Source organism: Natrix helvetica (assembly GCF_964273705.1).
Source record: "Natrix helvetica genome assembly, chromosome: 2".
Classification (NCBI taxonomy): Eukaryota; Metazoa; Chordata; class Lepidosauria; order Squamata; family Natricidae; genus Natrix; species Natrix helvetica.
The window spans coordinates 178,104,678-178,123,326 of NC_138552.1; the positions used below are offsets into that span (position 1 = coordinate 178,104,678).

At 38.1% G+C, this 18,649-nt stretch overlaps 1 protein-coding gene across 4 annotated transcripts in view; it reads right to left on the reverse strand.

Moving 5' to 3' along the window:
* EPHA7 (EPH receptor A7) overlaps positions 1–17,790 on the reverse strand; it is a 181,405-nt gene extending 163,615 nt beyond the window's left edge. For 2 of the 4 annotated variants that reach the window (XM_081940978.1, XM_081940977.1), the window contains exons 1-3: positions 17,276–17,790; positions 12,493–12,557; positions 7,871–8,540 (exon numbers count right to left, since the gene is read on the reverse strand). In XM_081940978.1, the coding sequence (XP_081797104.1) occupies positions 7,871–8,540; positions 12,493–12,557; positions 17,276–17,372 (832 nt within the window). In that variant the 5' untranslated portion in view covers positions 17,373–17,790. The remainder of the gene's footprint in view (positions 1–7,870; positions 8,541–12,492; positions 12,558–17,275) is intronic. The other 2 variants (XM_081940980.1, XM_081940979.1) reach the window with 1 other exon arrangement.
* Between the last annotated feature and the right edge of the window lie 859 nt (positions 17,791–18,649).

An 18,649-nucleotide genomic window follows, 5' to 3' on the forward strand; every position in this document is an offset into this window, starting at 1 on the left:
GTGGCGACCAGAACTGAATGCAGTATTCCAAGTGTGGCCTTACCAAGGCATTATAAAGTGGTATTAACACTTCACGTGATCTTGAAATAATGTGAGAGATTTTCACTTTTCTACATGGTATTGGAGAAGACTGAGTTATTTACTATATACTACACGATGCAGCAAATTGCAGCAAGAAATATGGATCTGAAAAATAATAAACAAAGTGCCAAAATAGTTGTGTATGATTGAAAAAGAATAAAAACAGTTGCAAATCATTACTGTCTCTTTCCAAATCCATTTCTACTGATAGTAATGACTATTCTTACCTATTGACTGTCAAGTCAGAACAATGTCTCTCCTTTATTGGAGCATATAGCAGCCATTGAGTGTCTCCTCCTATTTACTGTGAGTTGAGAGGAGGTCCTGAAAAGCTTTCCCCTCAAATGCTTCCTCTGGTCTTTTACAATCACTTGTGAAGGCTTTACAACTATTCACGTTTTGCTGAAAAACTTGGAAATATTGACTTCTCAAAAGCCACTAAAGCTATTCAGTAAGTAACTAACTTACAGAAATTACACTTTACCTCTTGCAGCACATCAATATGAAACAGATTGATTCATAAATTTTCAGTTTATTTAACACCTATATGCCAATATTCAATAAACATTTTATTGCATTTAATCAGCTACACTATCATTCTAGTTAAGGAGGTACACAATAAAGGCAAAACACAAAGATCATACATTTGGCTTGGGGCCCCATCGGGGAGCATCAGGCTGGAAGTGGTTGATTGACCAATAGCAGATCCTACCTGATCTCCTGCACACTGTCCTCTTCCTCTCATGTTTTTGACATAATTTTAGGTATATTTATATATAACCTTGTATTGCACCCAACACTTGTGGCAAAATGGTGGCAAACAACAAACAGATTAAAAATGCATTCAAGTCAGTCTTGACTCATGAAAACAACCTGGATAAATCCATCAGTTTTCTTTGCAATAATTTCAATGGTTTATCACTACCTTTTCCTACTACTGAGAGTGTGTGATCAAGATTATCCAATTCATGATCTCCTGGTTTCTAGTAAGAAATGTAACATCACCATGATACTGGTTCTCTGCTACTTATTTCAATGCATCATAACCCACACACAGAGACACAATACACTGATTGGAAAGTGAATGTATCTATATTTATAGCAAACCATTTTAAAATTATTTTAAATTTAAAACATTTTTCTATAAAATAATGGCCATAGTATTACAGGTATGAGGGTTTCCATCAGAGCTGGTATTCTGCCAGTCCGTCCCAGTTCGGGAGAACTGGTAGTGGTAGTGGCGGGAGGCTTTGACCACCTGCCCAGACATCATCAGGAATGCTCTGCGCATGCATAGAAGCGCTATGCGCGAGCTCCCAATTCCAAACCGGTAACAAAGAAAAGAGTATTTCATGCCTCGTTTCCATGTAATATAAATATTACAAAAATGAGTACAAATATTTTAACAAATGTTAAAAGGAAAGCTGATCAACTGACCCTTAGAGAAAAAAGAGAGTTTTGGTAAGATGTATTGACATTATAAACTTGGACTGTAAAGAACTATTGAATCTAACATTCAGCTGTTAAAAGGAAAATAAGCAATACTAAAAAGAAGAATAGTTAATATTCCTATACTGTCTGAACACGGAGTAAACAAAGCTTATTTCAACACAGTATTATTATAGCACAAGCACTTCATAAAGACAAATTATATGCCATTTATATCTGCATGCAAGTTCTTTATGTAGATGTAGATCTCAGTTCCGTGTAAAGGCCAATTTTCCAAGCCGGTAAAATGTCCCTTGACAACTACACATCTTTTTTAGGAGGTATCCCGAAACCTAATTTCATATACTGCATATGCCTAATATTGCAATTTGCATGGTCCAAGTTGATTCTTTCTATCATCGTGTTTCAACATACACATTTATTTTTCTTTTTTTCTGGTTGGCATTAAAGAGCAGAACTGTACCTCCACTTAGACTCCTCAGTTCAGACACATGGAAAGTACATCCATTCTATTAAGTAATTAACTATAGGTATAACATCCTCTATTAACTAAAATATTCTAAAATATCAGAAGAGCTCTCACATGCAAGAGGGAAAATTGTTCAGACAAGACAAGAAACAAAGAGCTTAAATTAAGAAGAAATGTCCAAGTTAATTTCATGTGCATTTCATGCACACTGGGAAAAAAATCTTTGCAATATATGAAATATTTATATTACTAAAACATTTCTGTCTGTCTGTTTGTAACCTTCAACTGGATAGCCAGCACATTGTAGGGTGTCAAGCCTACTCAAGCCAAAGTGCCACAAATTTGCAATTTACAGAATATGCCCCAAATCCAGGACCCATTACTCCCATGGGATTGAAATTTGAAAACGTTGTAGCCACCAACACCAATGTACTGCTGTGGTGACTCCGTTTTCCTCAAGCAAAGTACCAAGTCAGTTGGGAAGCTGGCAGGAAGTTGCAAGTCCAAGTCCAGCAGCCAACTAAACCACGGGGAAGTAAGAGAGTATCTGAGAGATGTGGCAAGGGTCAGGGATGGTGTGCAATGGTGGAGCAGCTCGGCAATACCACAAGTCCGGGAGAGTGAACAAGAACAGAGTGTAGGTGAGGGAAGGTGCACAAAATTATTGTATGGGTTGGGGAAGGTGGCATGTGAACACAGAGATTAGAGGGATAGTGCCTGGGTGAAGAAGACTTATCCAAGCTTGTTGTGATTTTCCCTGCCAGTTTCTCCATTGACTCTCTCCCTACAAGCTTTCCACAAGAAAAGTCAGTAGGGAAGCCAGAATATGGAAATTGTTCTCTCTTCTACTGCTCTTTTTGTCCAGCTACGGTTATTCTGTTCATCTGTTTAGGCAAGTTATTTGGGAAATGATGACACAATTAAAACAATGACCCCAAAGGTCATGAATACTCTAGTATTTTATAACTGTGTATGAGCAATTCGATATTATTTTCATTTTTAAATAACAAAAGAATGGAATTTTGGGTTTTTTACTCACACAAGAAAAACAATTCATTAATTTTAACATTAAATTTTTATGTTTTATTCTATATATTATAGAATATAGTACAATGAGAGTTCAATCAGTGAGAAAGTTCTTAGAGTACAGTATTTCCCCAAATTTCAATTTATTTGACATTTATATTTGCAGAAATATCTTTCAGAAACACTACTATTATCAATAACAGAAATATGTCTGTCTTAACTTAATCTATTCATATTAGGGAAGCTCCTTCTAGTTTAATGGCCATTTCTTTCTGACCTTTTCACTAAAAAAGAGAGAGGGAAAGAAAGTGAAAGAGGGAGGGAAGGATACTCTAGTGACTGGAAAAAGTCAAAGACCTTTGCATGCCTTATTACAGTGATGGTGAACCTATGGCACGCGTGTCACAGGTGGCACGTGGAGCCATTTGTCAGGGCATGCGAGGCGGTGCCCTGTCAGCTGGCCAGCGCACATGCGCGTGCTGGCCAGCTGAATTTACCCTTTTTAAAAGCCATTTTTCGCGCTCCCCAGGCTCCAGAGGCTTTATAGGAGCCTGGGGAGGGTGAAAAGAGCCTCCCCGACTCCCCCGAGGCCCTCCGGAGGCTTCATGAGCTTCCGTGAAGCCTACGGAGCTCAAAAAACGGCCCTACGGGCAAACATGAAGTTCAGGAACGGACTTCCGGTTTGCTCGGAGGGTTGTTTTGACTGCTCCGGAGGCTTCAGGGAAGCCTCCTGAAGCCTTCGGAACGCTTAAAACGACCCTCCGAGCAAACCGGAAGTGACTTCCAGTTTACGCGGAGGGTCGTTTTGAGCGCTCCGAAGGTGACTTCCGGTTTGCTCGGAGGATCGTTTTGAGCACTCCGAGGACATCAGGAAGGCCTCCTAATGTCCCTGAAGCCTCCGGAGGGTGTCCGGAGAGGCGGGGGAGGCTGTTTTCACCCTCCCCAGGTGCCTATAAAGCCTCTGGAGCCTGGGGAGGGCGAAAAAAGCATGTAAAAATGGGGGAGTGCCTGTGGTGCACGCATGCGCACTGGGGGGTCGCGCTTTGCATTATGGGTGCGGCAAACCCACACACGACCCCCCTGCGCTCCCCCTACTTATGGCACGCGAGCCAAAAAACGTTTGCCATCGCTGCCTTATTAGATAGATGCAATTCGAAACAAGTAGTTCTATTTTGCATTTGAAAATAAATTTCTGCAAAAGTTTCCACCATTATCCCCATGAACACCCTACACCTGTGCTGGCAAACCTATGGCACACAAGCCGTTGGCCCAGCTCAGTTCCACCGCGCATGCGCGCACCTCTGTCAGCCAGCTGGTTTTCAGGTCTCTACTTCAGTTAATACTTTCAGTGAATGCGAAAAATAAGTTTTATCTCACAATGTTTTATATGCAAATGATTAAATTTGTGTAAATGCTGTGGTGCACAAGCTAATGCTCACTGGATTGCATATTGTAATACATTGTACCCAGCAATGATTTATATAGCACAACACCCTAAAAAAGTAGACTGTAGCAACATTAACATCTGTTGATTTGATTCTAGTGACATACTAAACCATGGGGATAAAATGAATGTTACATCTGAGCTACCTCAGTACATTAATATCTGCTCAATCTTAATCTCTACTATTTATTAATGTTCCACACCTTTGTCTGTGACTTTATATGGAGATAGGTTGGAACCATGTAATTTTAGCTGTTACTTCTTTGCCAAAGAATCACATTTGCTTAATTAATGTTTTAAGCCTTTTAAGCTTTCCAATAAACTTTGAAAATGTTCTTTTTACCAGGATTTTTAAAATATATTTTATATTTTAGTTTGTTATTATTCACGTAGTTTAGAAACTGCTTTAGAATATTTAGCAATCTGCAATTTATAAATATTTAAAGAGTATTACAAAATTAATTCTCTGAACAATTATCCTATACACACACACACACACACACACATCATCTACTGAAATGTACTTGAGTTTTAGACCTTATTTTACTTAATTAGCTAATTCATAAAAGGAAATCACAAACAAAAGGTTTTCTTTTGTAATCCTTCATCTAGGATCAGGGATAATATTACATTTCACAACATCAAAAAGTAAATATTAATTACTCTTTTCAGGAGGAGAAGGAGATTAAACAGAGGCTCTTTGGGTGTGTGGGTTTTTTTTTCTTGGAATAGATCATTAATTTTGCAAATTTAAAAACCTGCTTTGAAATATATAGATATGGGTTAATGCATATGTCAAAGTCTGAACTACAGTGCAAACATTCATTTTTACAAGATCCATAAATATTTTATACGAGAGTGAAAATATTATACATGAAACGCAAAGCTTACAAATCAATTAAAGACTAAAGAAATAGCAGAATAATTTGATTTTGGGTTGTTTTACGAAGTCTGACAAAAACAAAATATTTCATTGAATTAATAGTAGGATTAGGTTGATAACAAATTTGATCCCATGATTATCTTGAACTACCAGTTTCACCATGAATGCTATCATTATACAGCATCCATTTGTCACCACCTGTTTAAACATTAATGCTATCACTGAGAAAGTCCTAAGTATCAGAGCCAAGGAATTAATGAAAGATATGTGCCTCAAACTTTAGTCAGCTTACATTTTTTAATATAGGTAGTAGTTACTACTCATGCATTTCTCACAACAAATGTGAAATAAAACTTACAATACAATACAATAGCAGAGTTGGAAGGGACCTTGGAGGTCTTCTAGTCCAACCGCTTCCCTAGGCAGGAAACCTTCATTTTGAAACTTTTTCCAAGAACAGGTTTTGAATAGAAATGATAGAATTCCCTCTTTCCCCCGATTCTGGAACACTTCCAAGGGAATATATTATTTTAGCAGTTTCTCTGGCAGTAAGACGGCATGAAAAGTATTCTTACAAAATGAACACAAGAGAGACACTCAACTGCAAGTTATCATTTAATGCTTCATTTGACATCACTGAAGTTTAAAATTAAGAACCCTATTTAATAAACAATTTACTTGAATTCTAATCATAACAGCTGTATCTCCATCAATCTTCTGTTTTGACTTTTAATTCTAATAAGTTTTTCTAAACAGTAACGTTTAATAATGTCATTATACATTATTTTGATCACTGCAAAATCAGTTTTTTTAAAAAAAGATTAAAGATTGGGTGGGAAAACCTAAGTCTCATCATGAAATCAGATAAACACACAGCATTTATATACGTGTTTTAAGCAGAATCAAGATTCAGTCATTCAACTAATTTGCACGGGTAGCTTTTCTATATTTGAAATATCCTTTTTAATATTTAGCTGTTACCCAATGCTAATAAATTTGTTTAGGCTTGAAAAGTAAGTCTGAAGAAAGCCAGAAGCAGTCCTGAAAGTCCTCATTTAGCAACTGCTTTGTTTAGTCACCATTTGCAGTTACAGTGGTGATAAAAAAGTAAATTTTATTATCAATCCTTGCATTTTCTGACGTTTGCTGGTCTATATAACAAAGAAAATCTGAAATAAGATCATAAATAGTGTTACAATTTCACTTAGAAAGTTGTTGATCCTAACTGTAGTCACTAAAAGAGGACTATCTACATGCCAGAGAAAATATGTTTCATGACAGATATCTTCACTGAAAATGCCCTACTTGTCTCCTCCATCACCATTCAGACCAAATGGTAAATAGCTAATGAAACATCTATTTGTCATCGCCGATAACCATAACCCTTTGTCAGAAGTTCCAAAGCCAAGACCCAAGCTGTCTGTGACTTTCAGATCATCAATATCAAATTGATGTTTTAATGTAAATTAAATTTCTGTTTACAAAAAGAGAAACTCATATATGGAAACACTAATCAAACCCATTATTATATATTCAATTTAGTTTGGTATTTCTTGACCAATCTATCTAATAAAGCAGAACATTTATTCTAAAAAGGTATATCTGTGCCCGTTGCCCGCACAAAGTCAACAATCTGTCGGTCCTTGACAAATAGTATCTATACACAATTTGGGAAATGTCTAATTTCTGAAAATGATCTTTCAGATCAAATTCTATCTCCTTCTTCCAGATAAAGAGAAGGATCCAATAACTTGGTTCCACTGATAGAAGCGTTTTTGCAGGCGAAAAGAAAACATGCCTTTATATATTTTGCAATTCCTAGGTCTTAATTCAAAATCTGCTCTGGAAATCATCTAAACATTTACAGCATGTCAAGCGCTGCAAAAAATAAAAGGGGAAAAAACAGGTATGCTGCCTGTTTTCTATTCTATTCTACTGCTGCCTGTTTTCAGCCCTAAGTTCTAGTCCAAGATTTCAGATATGACTTTTTAAAGAAACTATTTATTGTACTCCTTTTCCTTTAAAAAAAACATTCCACATATCCTATCAATACTACATTCTGAGCTGCTTTTCAGTATGTTAATCAGAAACACATTATATTTTTTAAAGTTTCTTCAGTTTCCCAAATTAGCTACTGAATATACTGCAAGTAATCCTTGGATTATTAATGATACCCTCTCTGCAAGACACATTTTTCTCAAGTGTTATTTTAAAGAATCATTAAGTACTAAATAGCTTTTTTTAGCCTATCTCTTATAAAATGTTATGTGACTGCTTGTATGTAATAGCATTAGGAAAGGTAAACTAGTGTTTAGTTTGACTGTTACTTTAATGGCTTTTGTAAATGCAACATCCAATTATTGATTTCCATTCCCGAACAGAATTTGTTTCTTTAGTGTCAGACATTCTAATTTCTGGCTTCTATGAATTAAGTAAGGCAACATTTCCACTAAAGAGGCATTTGTTAAAAACAGTAAAAAAGAAAAAAGGTAATTATTAAATATGTTTTTTAACTTACGTTCGCACGTGTCTCCTTTTTGCTGGAAGCCAGCTTTGCAGATACACTTCCCAATTGGCACTAACCATTCTCCTTCTGCACTACAATGCATTCTGGGAGAGTTTTCTGCTTCTTCTTCCGCATTACTGACACAGGTTCCTCGGACCTCAACTAAGGAGGAGAACTCTGACCCAGTTACTGTGTCTGGAAAAATCGCTAAGTTCTCAATAATGGACCAGCACTTCTTATAGTACACTTTGACAGAAACCAGAGCAATGCAAGCCCCTACATCCTGAAATGCAAGGTAGAATCCTTTCTTGGACAGAGGTCCAATCTCTCTCACTTCTGTATTGAGTTTCATTTTCCTCTCCCCAAGGTCACCTTGGGTAAAGCTTTCATCAGCCGCAATAGTGTCTATTTTTACATACTGGCTTTCTCTGATACTCCTTCCAGTGTCATAGTCTGTTTCATAATAATGCAAGTTGAACGTTTCTTTACATGTCCCCAGGACTCCAGGAAGGCTATTACAATCCCTCAGAGTGAATTTTAGTTCTACAAAAATCCTTTGTGCATTGCCTTTTGTGATCCAGTTAGTCCGCAGCCAATTATTTTGGTTGGGTTCCATGACTTGGCACACCTGGTATGTTCGTATAGGTGTGTAGTTTTCATCCAGTCCACTAATTTCTTCCCACTGGAACATAAAGGGATAGTTATCCATACTGAGATAAACCTTTCTAACAGAGAAAAATTAGACAATAAATATAGTACAAGATTATGTACCATCAAGGGTTTTTTTTCTGAATACTAGTAACCAGAGCATATGTTTTAACAGCTTACATTTTTTAGCATGGAATGAGAAACTATTTAAAAATGGAAGGGAATGATATGATCCAATGCCTAATAGAATAAATTTATAGGCAGAGAGCAGATGTAACAGTGGCAAGTATTAAGCATCCCTAATTTCAAATGTTAATTCTAGTGTGAACAACCAATATGGTGACCACAGTATCTATCCATCCTACAAAAAGACTGTAAATAAAGTAAAATGTTAAAAAACATGAAATTAGCATACTCCATAGACAGCAGTATGGTTAATGTGGAAGAACTTCCTAAATATTGCATTAGCAATTCTCTAAACAATGGACTGCATTATAATATTGAGGTTATCTATTATTGCTGCATAGGCCCAGGTCCAAAATAAGTGGTGTAACATAAGAAAATTTATTTCTTATGTTTCTTAAGAAGTGTTGTTTAAAAACTTAGTTGAGTATTCATACCTATTCTAACAATTGTTCTAATAGTGTCTCAACTATATTTTGTAAGGACTAAAATTTAAACCCATTTGGTAGAGAGAAAAATCACATGGAACTCTACTGGCCAGCTCCAAAAACAATAGGATTCAAGTTGATCTTATGGCATGGTAAATTTTATTGCAGCCTTTTGCCAACATGTGTACCTACGTACATAAAATTCTATCAATGAAAGTTTTCTATTGCATCAATTTGGGACATATTAAAATAATGTACCTTTAAAATATTATCTTATGTGCAAGAAATATGATATTCTAACTATAATGTCATAAATGTTACATTCATGTGAAATCAAACAGTTATCGTTTCTTTTTTTTTAATGTAATTTTGTTTTTCCCCTTAGGAAAAAAAAACTAAATAGTAAATTTTCACATAAACTCTTAACCACAAAGACAGACGTTTTTAATTCAATTGTTTTATTCTCTATCTATCAATTTTATTTATTAGCCAATATCTAAATTATTGATTCATGGGGGGAGAGGGATTGTCATACAATGACGCATTCAGCTTCCTTGTCCATATTATTTCCATTTAAATGGACTCATGTATAACTTTACATAAATGGAGTTCATGGAACAAAACTATCTTTTGCACTCTCTCACTCCAGCCCCACCCGATGCCCATCATAGAATGTTCTGTCATTACAGGAACATAAATGAATATAGTCCAGCTATTTTTTTTCCTGAAGGAAGAAATAAACAGTAATTAGATTAGTAGCTCATAAGTAAAACAACTCTCAATCTTAGTAAAAGTAATTTGTCCAAAATGTGAAGAAGAAATAGCTAATTGAACCTTGTTTTTTTTGTTGTTGTTTTTTTTTAGCAAATTAACATGACAAAAATGTTCCTATAATTCACTTTTATAACTATTTTTCGTGAAACAGCCTGAAATTATAAAATGCCACCTTGGATGATCCACTGCACGATCATAACATTTCGGATGAATTATATGTAACATGACTAAACTTTTTAAACTGAAATAATCTATTTTCAAATAAAATGTAATTATTTTAGCTGACGTTAGAATCAATTTTATATCTCAGATCTTCAATATACAGTATGCCATTCTAATATAAACAAACTCTTGTATTACTAAAATGGCAAATATTTAACCACTAATATGGTTAAGTTTTCAAAATAGCTATGTGACTCTAGAGTTCAATTTAATTATATTTGCAAATGTTTTGCTGATATTAAGTTCAATTGTTGCTATCTGATATACCACTAAAAATTGTGCAGCATGATAATAAAAAATGTTTGGTAAATTTTACATTGTGTCCTAAACCCTTACATGTCTTGCAAGTTCAGTTGATTATTTAGGACTCTGTACCTGTAATTCAAGCAATAAGGAAAGCTTACAATGTCATTACTGCCATCACAACATTGACATAAGCATTGACAGTAATGGCTATTTTCCAGGTTCTCTCTTCACTAAGTTACATGAAATACCTTCATAAACCTAACTTTAACCACTACTGATTAATCGTTATTGATCAAATACAGTTGTAGCTGATGCCAAAAAAGAAAACAAAAGCAACATCAGTACCAGAACAGACAAGGAGCTAAGTGTTTTAGACATTAATCCTAATTTCTTAATAATTAATAAACTAGGATCGGCATTAGAACCATGCTCATTCTTACTTGTCGTTTAACTATTAATAAATCAAGGAATGCAACTATTAAAGGAAAACCTGCCTAAGCACAATTCATAGTGTTTACATGTTAAAGGTATAGAGAGACTCTTTCTTTACTGAGTTGTATTATCTATGGAAAGCATATTAAAACAAACCATTAATCAGATCATTGATTTTTAATAGAACATATTTGTAAGTGTAATCTAAACAGTCAGTAACTGTTGCCTGTATAGCATATGCCCTGGATCAAGGGAAGCCTTCTGGATCTTCGCAAACTCCCACAACCAAATTATTAGAGTTGCAGGGTATCAATGGCATGCTATCGTGTCAACCTCAATGAATAAATGTTACCAAACTATGGGGAAAGTATTATAATAACTTTTATATTTTAAAATAGTATTTTTTTAAAAAAATAATCAATAAACTTGCATTAAATTTCAACAAAAGCTCCCCCAAAACCCAGTGGTTTTACTAACCCTATCATTGCACACTTTTGGTCACCCAAAAGTATATTACATTTTTATATATACAATACAGTATATTACAATTTTTAACTCTCAGGCACTGCCCATCCCTGACTTATATTTGGATTACTGTTCAACGTTTTTTTAATCTCCCTCTCTCTGAACCATACACATGCTTTTATTGTTTCAAAGCTGGACTATCAGAATTTATTCTAAAATTGTTTTAATCCTCTCCTTAAAAGATTTCCTTCAGTGTGATGTGCTACTGCTTAAGTTAATTCTCATCTTAAGCATTCAGCTAACATTTCATACATTCCAAAAACCATTAGACTTGTTTCCAGCCAGTGCCTGGATTGATTTTATGATCTTTCTTTTTAGCTAACAGACTTTCAAGTTTTCATTCTTTTTATTTACAGGATTTGTCACACTTCTACATCCCCACTCACAATTCACTTTCTTTTGGTTCCAGATTTCTTTATAATGCCAGATTAAAGGCTTGGTTGTATAAACTTTTAGTTGAAACTTGTATTAATATGAACTATTCTAAATGGTAGACAGTAGAAATCCATTTAAAATAATCAAGATTCAGGGAGAAATTAGAAAATACAGTACTTATTTGATTGCAGTTTCTAAAGCTAATGCATTCAGTCATATCATAGCTACTTAAATAATCTATAATTATATATTATTCAAAATTACGCTGTTTTTTCTCTTCCAGGGTCTCACAAATATTTTACCATATTAAGATTAATTACTTAAACCAATAATGAAACAATTATTTATAAGGATATTTTCAGAAATCAGCAAGATAACCTTGCTTTGGGGAAAAAACTGTAAATTAAAGATACAGATTTCTGCTTTAAAGCCAGCATAATTGGCCTTGAATTTTAAAAATGTACAAGAATGTTTAAGTACCTGAAATATTAATTATAATGTATTAATAGAATATAATTATACATTAATTACATAGAATGATGCAAGTAAAGTTCAGTAAAGTTGTTTTTAAGAATGAAAATTGAAATAATATTACTCAAGTTTAAAAAAAGTTCTTTATGAGATATGCCACAGTTTAAGGCATTTAACATCTAAGAAAATATCTATATTAGCTTGTATCTGAAATTCAAGGCTTTTCTGAACAGAATTTTTTTCACCATAAGTTTTCTTCAAGGAATTTTGAGCAAGTTCATTTAAACTACTTATTCTGATTTTGGATTTTGATTTAAATGGTATGCTTACCCCATTGGGAGGAGAAGAAATCCATTCCAACTCTGTCTGTTGTGCTTTAGAATCCAGCAATATTACTGAAAGAAAAAATATCTATGTATTAAAGTATTTTAAGAATTGTACACTCATGCTGATTATGTATAAACTAAGGACATTACTTTGCCTCCATGTTTCTATTCAAGAAAAAAAAATAGCATCTTAACAGCTGGTTGAACATACTGAAAAGTGACTGATTTTACAAGGATACTTTAGTAGGTAATATAAACCAAAGGAAATGTAAAGGAAGTGGCAGAGATCTCCTTTATACTGTAATGCCTTTATAATAGTAACTTTTTTTAATATGAAATCTATTCAACCTTTATTTAATGATACAAATTTCATATGTATTTATGTACCGTTCTAAATTAAATGTAACATTTAAAGTAACAGTCCTTTTGACTTTTACTCCAACTTACAACATAAACATAAAAGGGTTAGTATATCAGTAAGAGTATTCAGTTTTCACACTTATTCAGCAAAGAATGCATCTAAAGAAAACTGCAAAACTTTGTTGACACATTACTTGTCTTGTTTTGTAAGATATTCCAAGCTGTTGGGAGGTGCGGAAACTGCTAACAATCAGATTAATATTTAAAATATTATTTCAACATGATCATTTTGTGAATCATTTATATCAATATTATATTTATTCATTGATTTGTTATACTAATCATAGATTTTCTCGCCTACTATACTAAGAAAAATATTTCAATTAACAAGTTAATATAAAATGTATGCATGTATTACATTAGTTATTATAAATTATATCAATACTTTGCAGAGGTAAGAGAGGTGCTCTCAGTTTTAAATTTAAAACACCTTTTGTAATTTGACCCTCACTCTATATAAAACAAACCCTGATAATAATAATTGGAATATTGAAGAATGGATTTCTTAATCATTACTTTTATAATACTCTAACAATAATATAGCTAGAGGATTATGTGCATAGCCTGATCACATGTGCATATAAAAGTTAACAGTTATAGTGATTTCAATAGTATTTGTAAATAGGCATAAAGGGTTGCAGTCTTACATACTGTGAAAACATACTGAGAAAATCTCATGTGTACCTTTGATATAATTTTACGCTTTCTCAGTGAAGGAAGTTAGGCTTCATACAAAAAGCATCATTTCTACATAATTATACCACTAATTAATCCAGATATCTGAGGGATTTCTTCTACGGTGTTAATAGTTTCTAAAAGAAATTAATAAAAGAGTTATGTATTGGGTTGCTAATTGAAACCCAGGCTAATAAATTCAACTAAAGAAAGGTTATTCACATGTTTAACCACTCCATGCCCTTGAAACAGACTGAAGAGCAATTGCATTTTTAAAATATTTTACACATACACAGTACTCAAATTAAACTAATTCCAAAACTTAAAGTGAAAAGTAAAAACCTTTTAAAATCTCCCTGAACATGCAAAACTACATTTTTAGTATCAATATGTTGAAAAAGTTAGGAGAATTCTCTTCTATGTTACAGAAAGATGAACAGCAACTTTATCTTGAAATCCTTTTGCAAGTACTGAGGAATCTTTTTATTTTATTCTTGACAGTGAAGTTCCCTAAAGTTTCTACTAAGGGTTGTAAGCAGAACTTGTTCTTTTCAGAAGAGACACCTTTTGACTCAAACCAAGTCATTATCAGAAAATGGGAAAGGGGGGAGGAATAGATCCCATCAAATCTGTACCACATAGATTGCACCAACACCAAATTTACTTCAAAAAATCAGATGGCAGGATCTCAAAATGCCACTAGAACTCTAAAGCAATGTATTCTTTTATTATGCTGATTTCCTAAAAAGGGAAGATATAGGGGGGTTTTTCTCCCCTGACAAAACCAAACAGAAAAGGCACAATGTGACGGAATAACCCAACATGTTAGACAGCTGCTTAATTTTCTCAGGAAAGCATAGTGCCCTCCCCTCTGTTAGTTCAGTTTCAGTGAGTGAAAACTGAGGGGAAGCCATATAATCTGTTTTGGGTCATGCATGCTTTTATCTTATGCAGGTGGCAGATGGTGGTTAGTGGTCTGGGCAGGAAGAAATCTCAGATTCCCTCAGACCTAAAGTGCCACACTCAACCTGAGTATTTGCTTAAAGAGCAGCAGGGATGCCTTTCAGAATTCCTTGGGGAGTGAGTGAGTGTCACTTTGCATGTGGCCTGAAACCCTGAAATTATTACTAATTTCCCCCACTTAGGCCTCGGTGCCAATGTCAGATAACAGAACTTCTAAGAGAAGAATGAAGTCTGCCTACATAATAAAGGGATACCAGTCCAGTCCATAAACCCAGCCATAGGACACCTTAGGTTCTCAAAGAGAAAGCAGACAAGGAAGGATGTACCTCCCAGGGGGAGGAGGAGAGAAAGGGAGTGATAGCCTCACCTGGCTACTCCTCCCATTAAAAGGGAGAGCAGCATCTCCCCTCCAAGTGTCCGAAAACTATTTTTTCCACCCACGCTGCGCTTCCTCTTCCCGCTGAGCGAAGCGCGGAGGAGTTTCTCATTCTTTCTCCCTCCCTCCCTTTTTCTTTCTGAGCTGAGCTCTTGGAAGAAACGGCCCGCGCTTCTCTTCACTAAGCTGCTAAAAAGAGCATCTCTCTCTCACACACACACACACACACACCCCTCCACCGCCACTGACTCCACTTTTCCCGGCGCAGCACCTGAGACGCGCCAGGGGCTTCGCCTACAGGTGAAAAGGATAGTGATCCCTTAGGGAAAAAGCGCCGCCGGAGTAACCTCAATGGAGTGGCGAGCCTCGTTTTTTTGCCTACCCCTGTCTCCTTCGCCCTATTCAGCGGGAGCGCCGTTGGCTCAACTCTGATTTCCAGTAGGATGGCTGGGGGGAAAATCGTGCGTCTTCACCACACACATTCAAGAGGGCTTCTTAACCCCTCTTTTTTTTTAAAAAAAAAAAGCATCTGAACTCCGATCCCTTACATGCACTTCTTCTTCCCTTCCTAAGGAGGAAGAAAACAGATGAGCGCAACTGAGGATCGATCCTTCTTAGGTATTCAGAGTCCGAAAACAACTCCGAAAGTTTTGCGAGTCTGCCTCGCCCAGGTAAACGTGACAGTTCTCAAGAGATCAGAGCTCCTTCCTAGACAAATTCCCTTTCTCTGATCAGCTCGGTCAAATGAGAGCCAGTTCCTAAATTAGCAGGCGATTTCAAAGTAGCACTACAAGCATATGTGAAATCACACACCTTCAATTAGTTCGCACGGCCACTCAAGGACTCCAGAGGGAAGATGCCGCTTGCTTTCCGCCACGTACCTCACCCCTACTCCAGAGTTTTGTTCTCAGCCTCTTTCTCTCCCTTCCCGAGGTAAGAGATTTCATCTTTCAGATAAAGTTTTCAAGTGGGCTTGATCCCATTCCCCAGCATAGGCGTGCATATGGACTTCCATTTTATGTATAACGTTTATTTCATCCCCGAGAGCCTCGCTTTCCCATTTCCAATTGATTAGTGGAAAGCATGCTTTTTTCGATGCTCCCCATAGCTCAATAAAGGAGAAAGAAAAAAAAGTCCCCGGAAACGGAGAAGAGGGGGCTGCCTCAATCTCCCACCCCAAAAAATCATTTCCTCGGTCTTTAACGTCGTTTCGATTCTCCCCAAGTAAGAAAACATACGACTTTTGCCTATAGAGAAGCAGCGCCTTCCAATTGTCCCTTTTAAAATAGATCTGGCACTAATATGGGTTTTTTTCGGAGCCCCGATCGGTCTTGCAAAAAAAAATTTAAAATGTGTTGCTGGATCGGTCTATACACAGAGACATATTATGTACAGAGCGAGCGACTGAGGGTGGGGAGGTCGTCATGTCCATTCAGCGCCCATAAGAACGCGGCATTTATACAGAGGTACGCGGCGTTGTCTGCGTACGTGATGCAAATATTTCTACTCAGCGGGCGCTCCTCGTTTGGCTAAAACTCGGCGCCCTGCGAGATGCGATCAGGCCACCAGCACAAAACGGAACAGACGGCCTTTATTATTAGCTATTACAGGTGACACGGGTGGCTATCAAAGGAAAGGCAGTTTATTTTTCCACCCTCCCTAATCCTTAAGACGATACGTTCTTAGGGGACCGAAACTCCTCTGCAGTCCTGGAACAGGTCTGTCGCTTCATACCAGCCCCCTCCCCTCCCCACCGTTCCCCATCCCGAACTCCGGCGGTGTAAGAAGCCGGGAGGGAATCGCCTCATAGCCAGATGTGTTTCGAGAGGTGAGAGGGTTAATCTATCAATCTATAAAATTATCCCTGATAAGAGGAACCTATCCGAGGATCCTACCCACCGCTCTGCCTCCCTTTTCCATACATACACCCCTTCCCGCCGCTAACTGGCATATATGGAGATTCAAAGCCTTCCCAGACCTTTCTCATCACGTGCGGCCCCTCGCGCAGCTAACCCAGTTCAGAAAATGCGGCGTAAGTCTCGGATGCAAAACACACAATCGGGGCGCGATCCCGATCTCTCTCTCCTTCCTGATCAATGCCTTGGGGAGGTGGGGGGGGGCACACGTCGGTTTCACTTCGTGACGGAAGGGCATAAGCGAGAGGCGCTCGGCACGGGGCGAAAGGTGCCCCCGACACGCTCTCCTTTCGTCTGGGTAGCAAGGGAAGCGGAATGCAAGTCGCTTTCTCCAGAACGGTCCCGAAAAAGCCCTCGTAGCGGGAGGGGAGAGGAAAAAGAAAAAAGAAAAAGAGGGGGGGTAGGAACGATAAACTTTGTGGCCAGCATCCTCTTACCTTCTTTCGCAGCCTGTGCCTCCCCCGTGTGTGCAAACTGAAGCAGCCAGATGTTACACAAAATAATCCAAGAAGGGAGCCTAGTTTGAAAAACCATGATGCGTGAGCTGGAGGTGTTTAAATCAAGCTAAGGATATTATGCATATACATTCAGAGAGAGAGAGAGACTGCGCTTGGCGTTTGCTTCTGCTTGCTCCCGCGACTGGCTAGCGCTGCTGCTCGGTGCGTATCTAAGGGCTCCGGCTGCGATGTGTTTTAACGTGCAGCGCTGTTTCAACGCAGCTCTTCCGTGGCTGCCTTCTCGCTTTTCCCGGCTCGCTTTTTCCGCTCTCCGTATTTGCTGCCTGCAAGTCTCCGACTGCAGACCGAACCGTTCGCTCCACACTCCAATAATATCAATAGGCGCGGGGGGGGGGGAGGGAGGAGGCAAGAAAAGGGGCAGGACCAATGGAGAAAGAACAGCCCGTCCTTCAAAATGACTGGCAGGCCGCGCCAACCTAAGAGAAAGCGGAATCACGGTCGCCGGACAACGAATCGCTCCATCTTGAGAGGCGGAGCTAAACGATTCTCCCAATGAACGGGTAGGAAGCGTCAGGTTGCGGCCGGTCTCAGGTTCTCTTGTAATTTGCCTTGGAGTGCCTGTTTCCAGCAGGCGCAGTTGGCCGGGGAGGAGGAAGCCTGGGCAAGTTTGTAGCAGGAAAAGAAAGCTCTGACATGTTTCTTTGGAAGAAGAAGAAGAAGAAGAAACGCCACCAATCAGCGGCTGGGCTGGCCAAACCTTCGCTCCACGAGGAGTCGAAGGCCACGCCTCCAGCTACCCAGCCCAGAATCTCCTGAGACGAAGGAGAAGCGCGAAGAGCCAAGCAGCTGCCTCCTATCTTTTTTCCCTCGTATTCCTGCGGGACGAGCGAGAAGGAAGGAAAGCTCTCCCGGCCCTTGAGCGGTGCTCCCTCTGGGAGAGAAAAGCTTGTATACCTGTTTCCTTCCGTCCGTCCTTTGCGGGATGACCAAGTAGTAGAGGAGAAGCGGCCGGGGGGGGGGGGATTCCTTCGACCGTCTTCCTTTGCTCCCCTCCCCGGAGGGAAGACCAACAGGAGGCGCTTTTTGGGGCGGGGGAGGGCGCTGCATGGTCTCCGGGCTGCACCCGCTTTTTAAAAAAAAATGGTTGGAGTTGGGCCCCCATCCTTCTTGGAGCTCTGCTTGGCCGTCCACGATAGATTGCCAGGAAAAAGAAAAGAAAAAGCAGGGAGGGAAGTCTGCAAGACGGTGGCAATGCTCTTAAATTGCTTAAGAAAGGATGATCCATCCGGGGAGCAACTCCCGGGTCCGTTTTCTTTAAGGCACCCACCAGCGGACTTTCGAGACGGCTGTGTG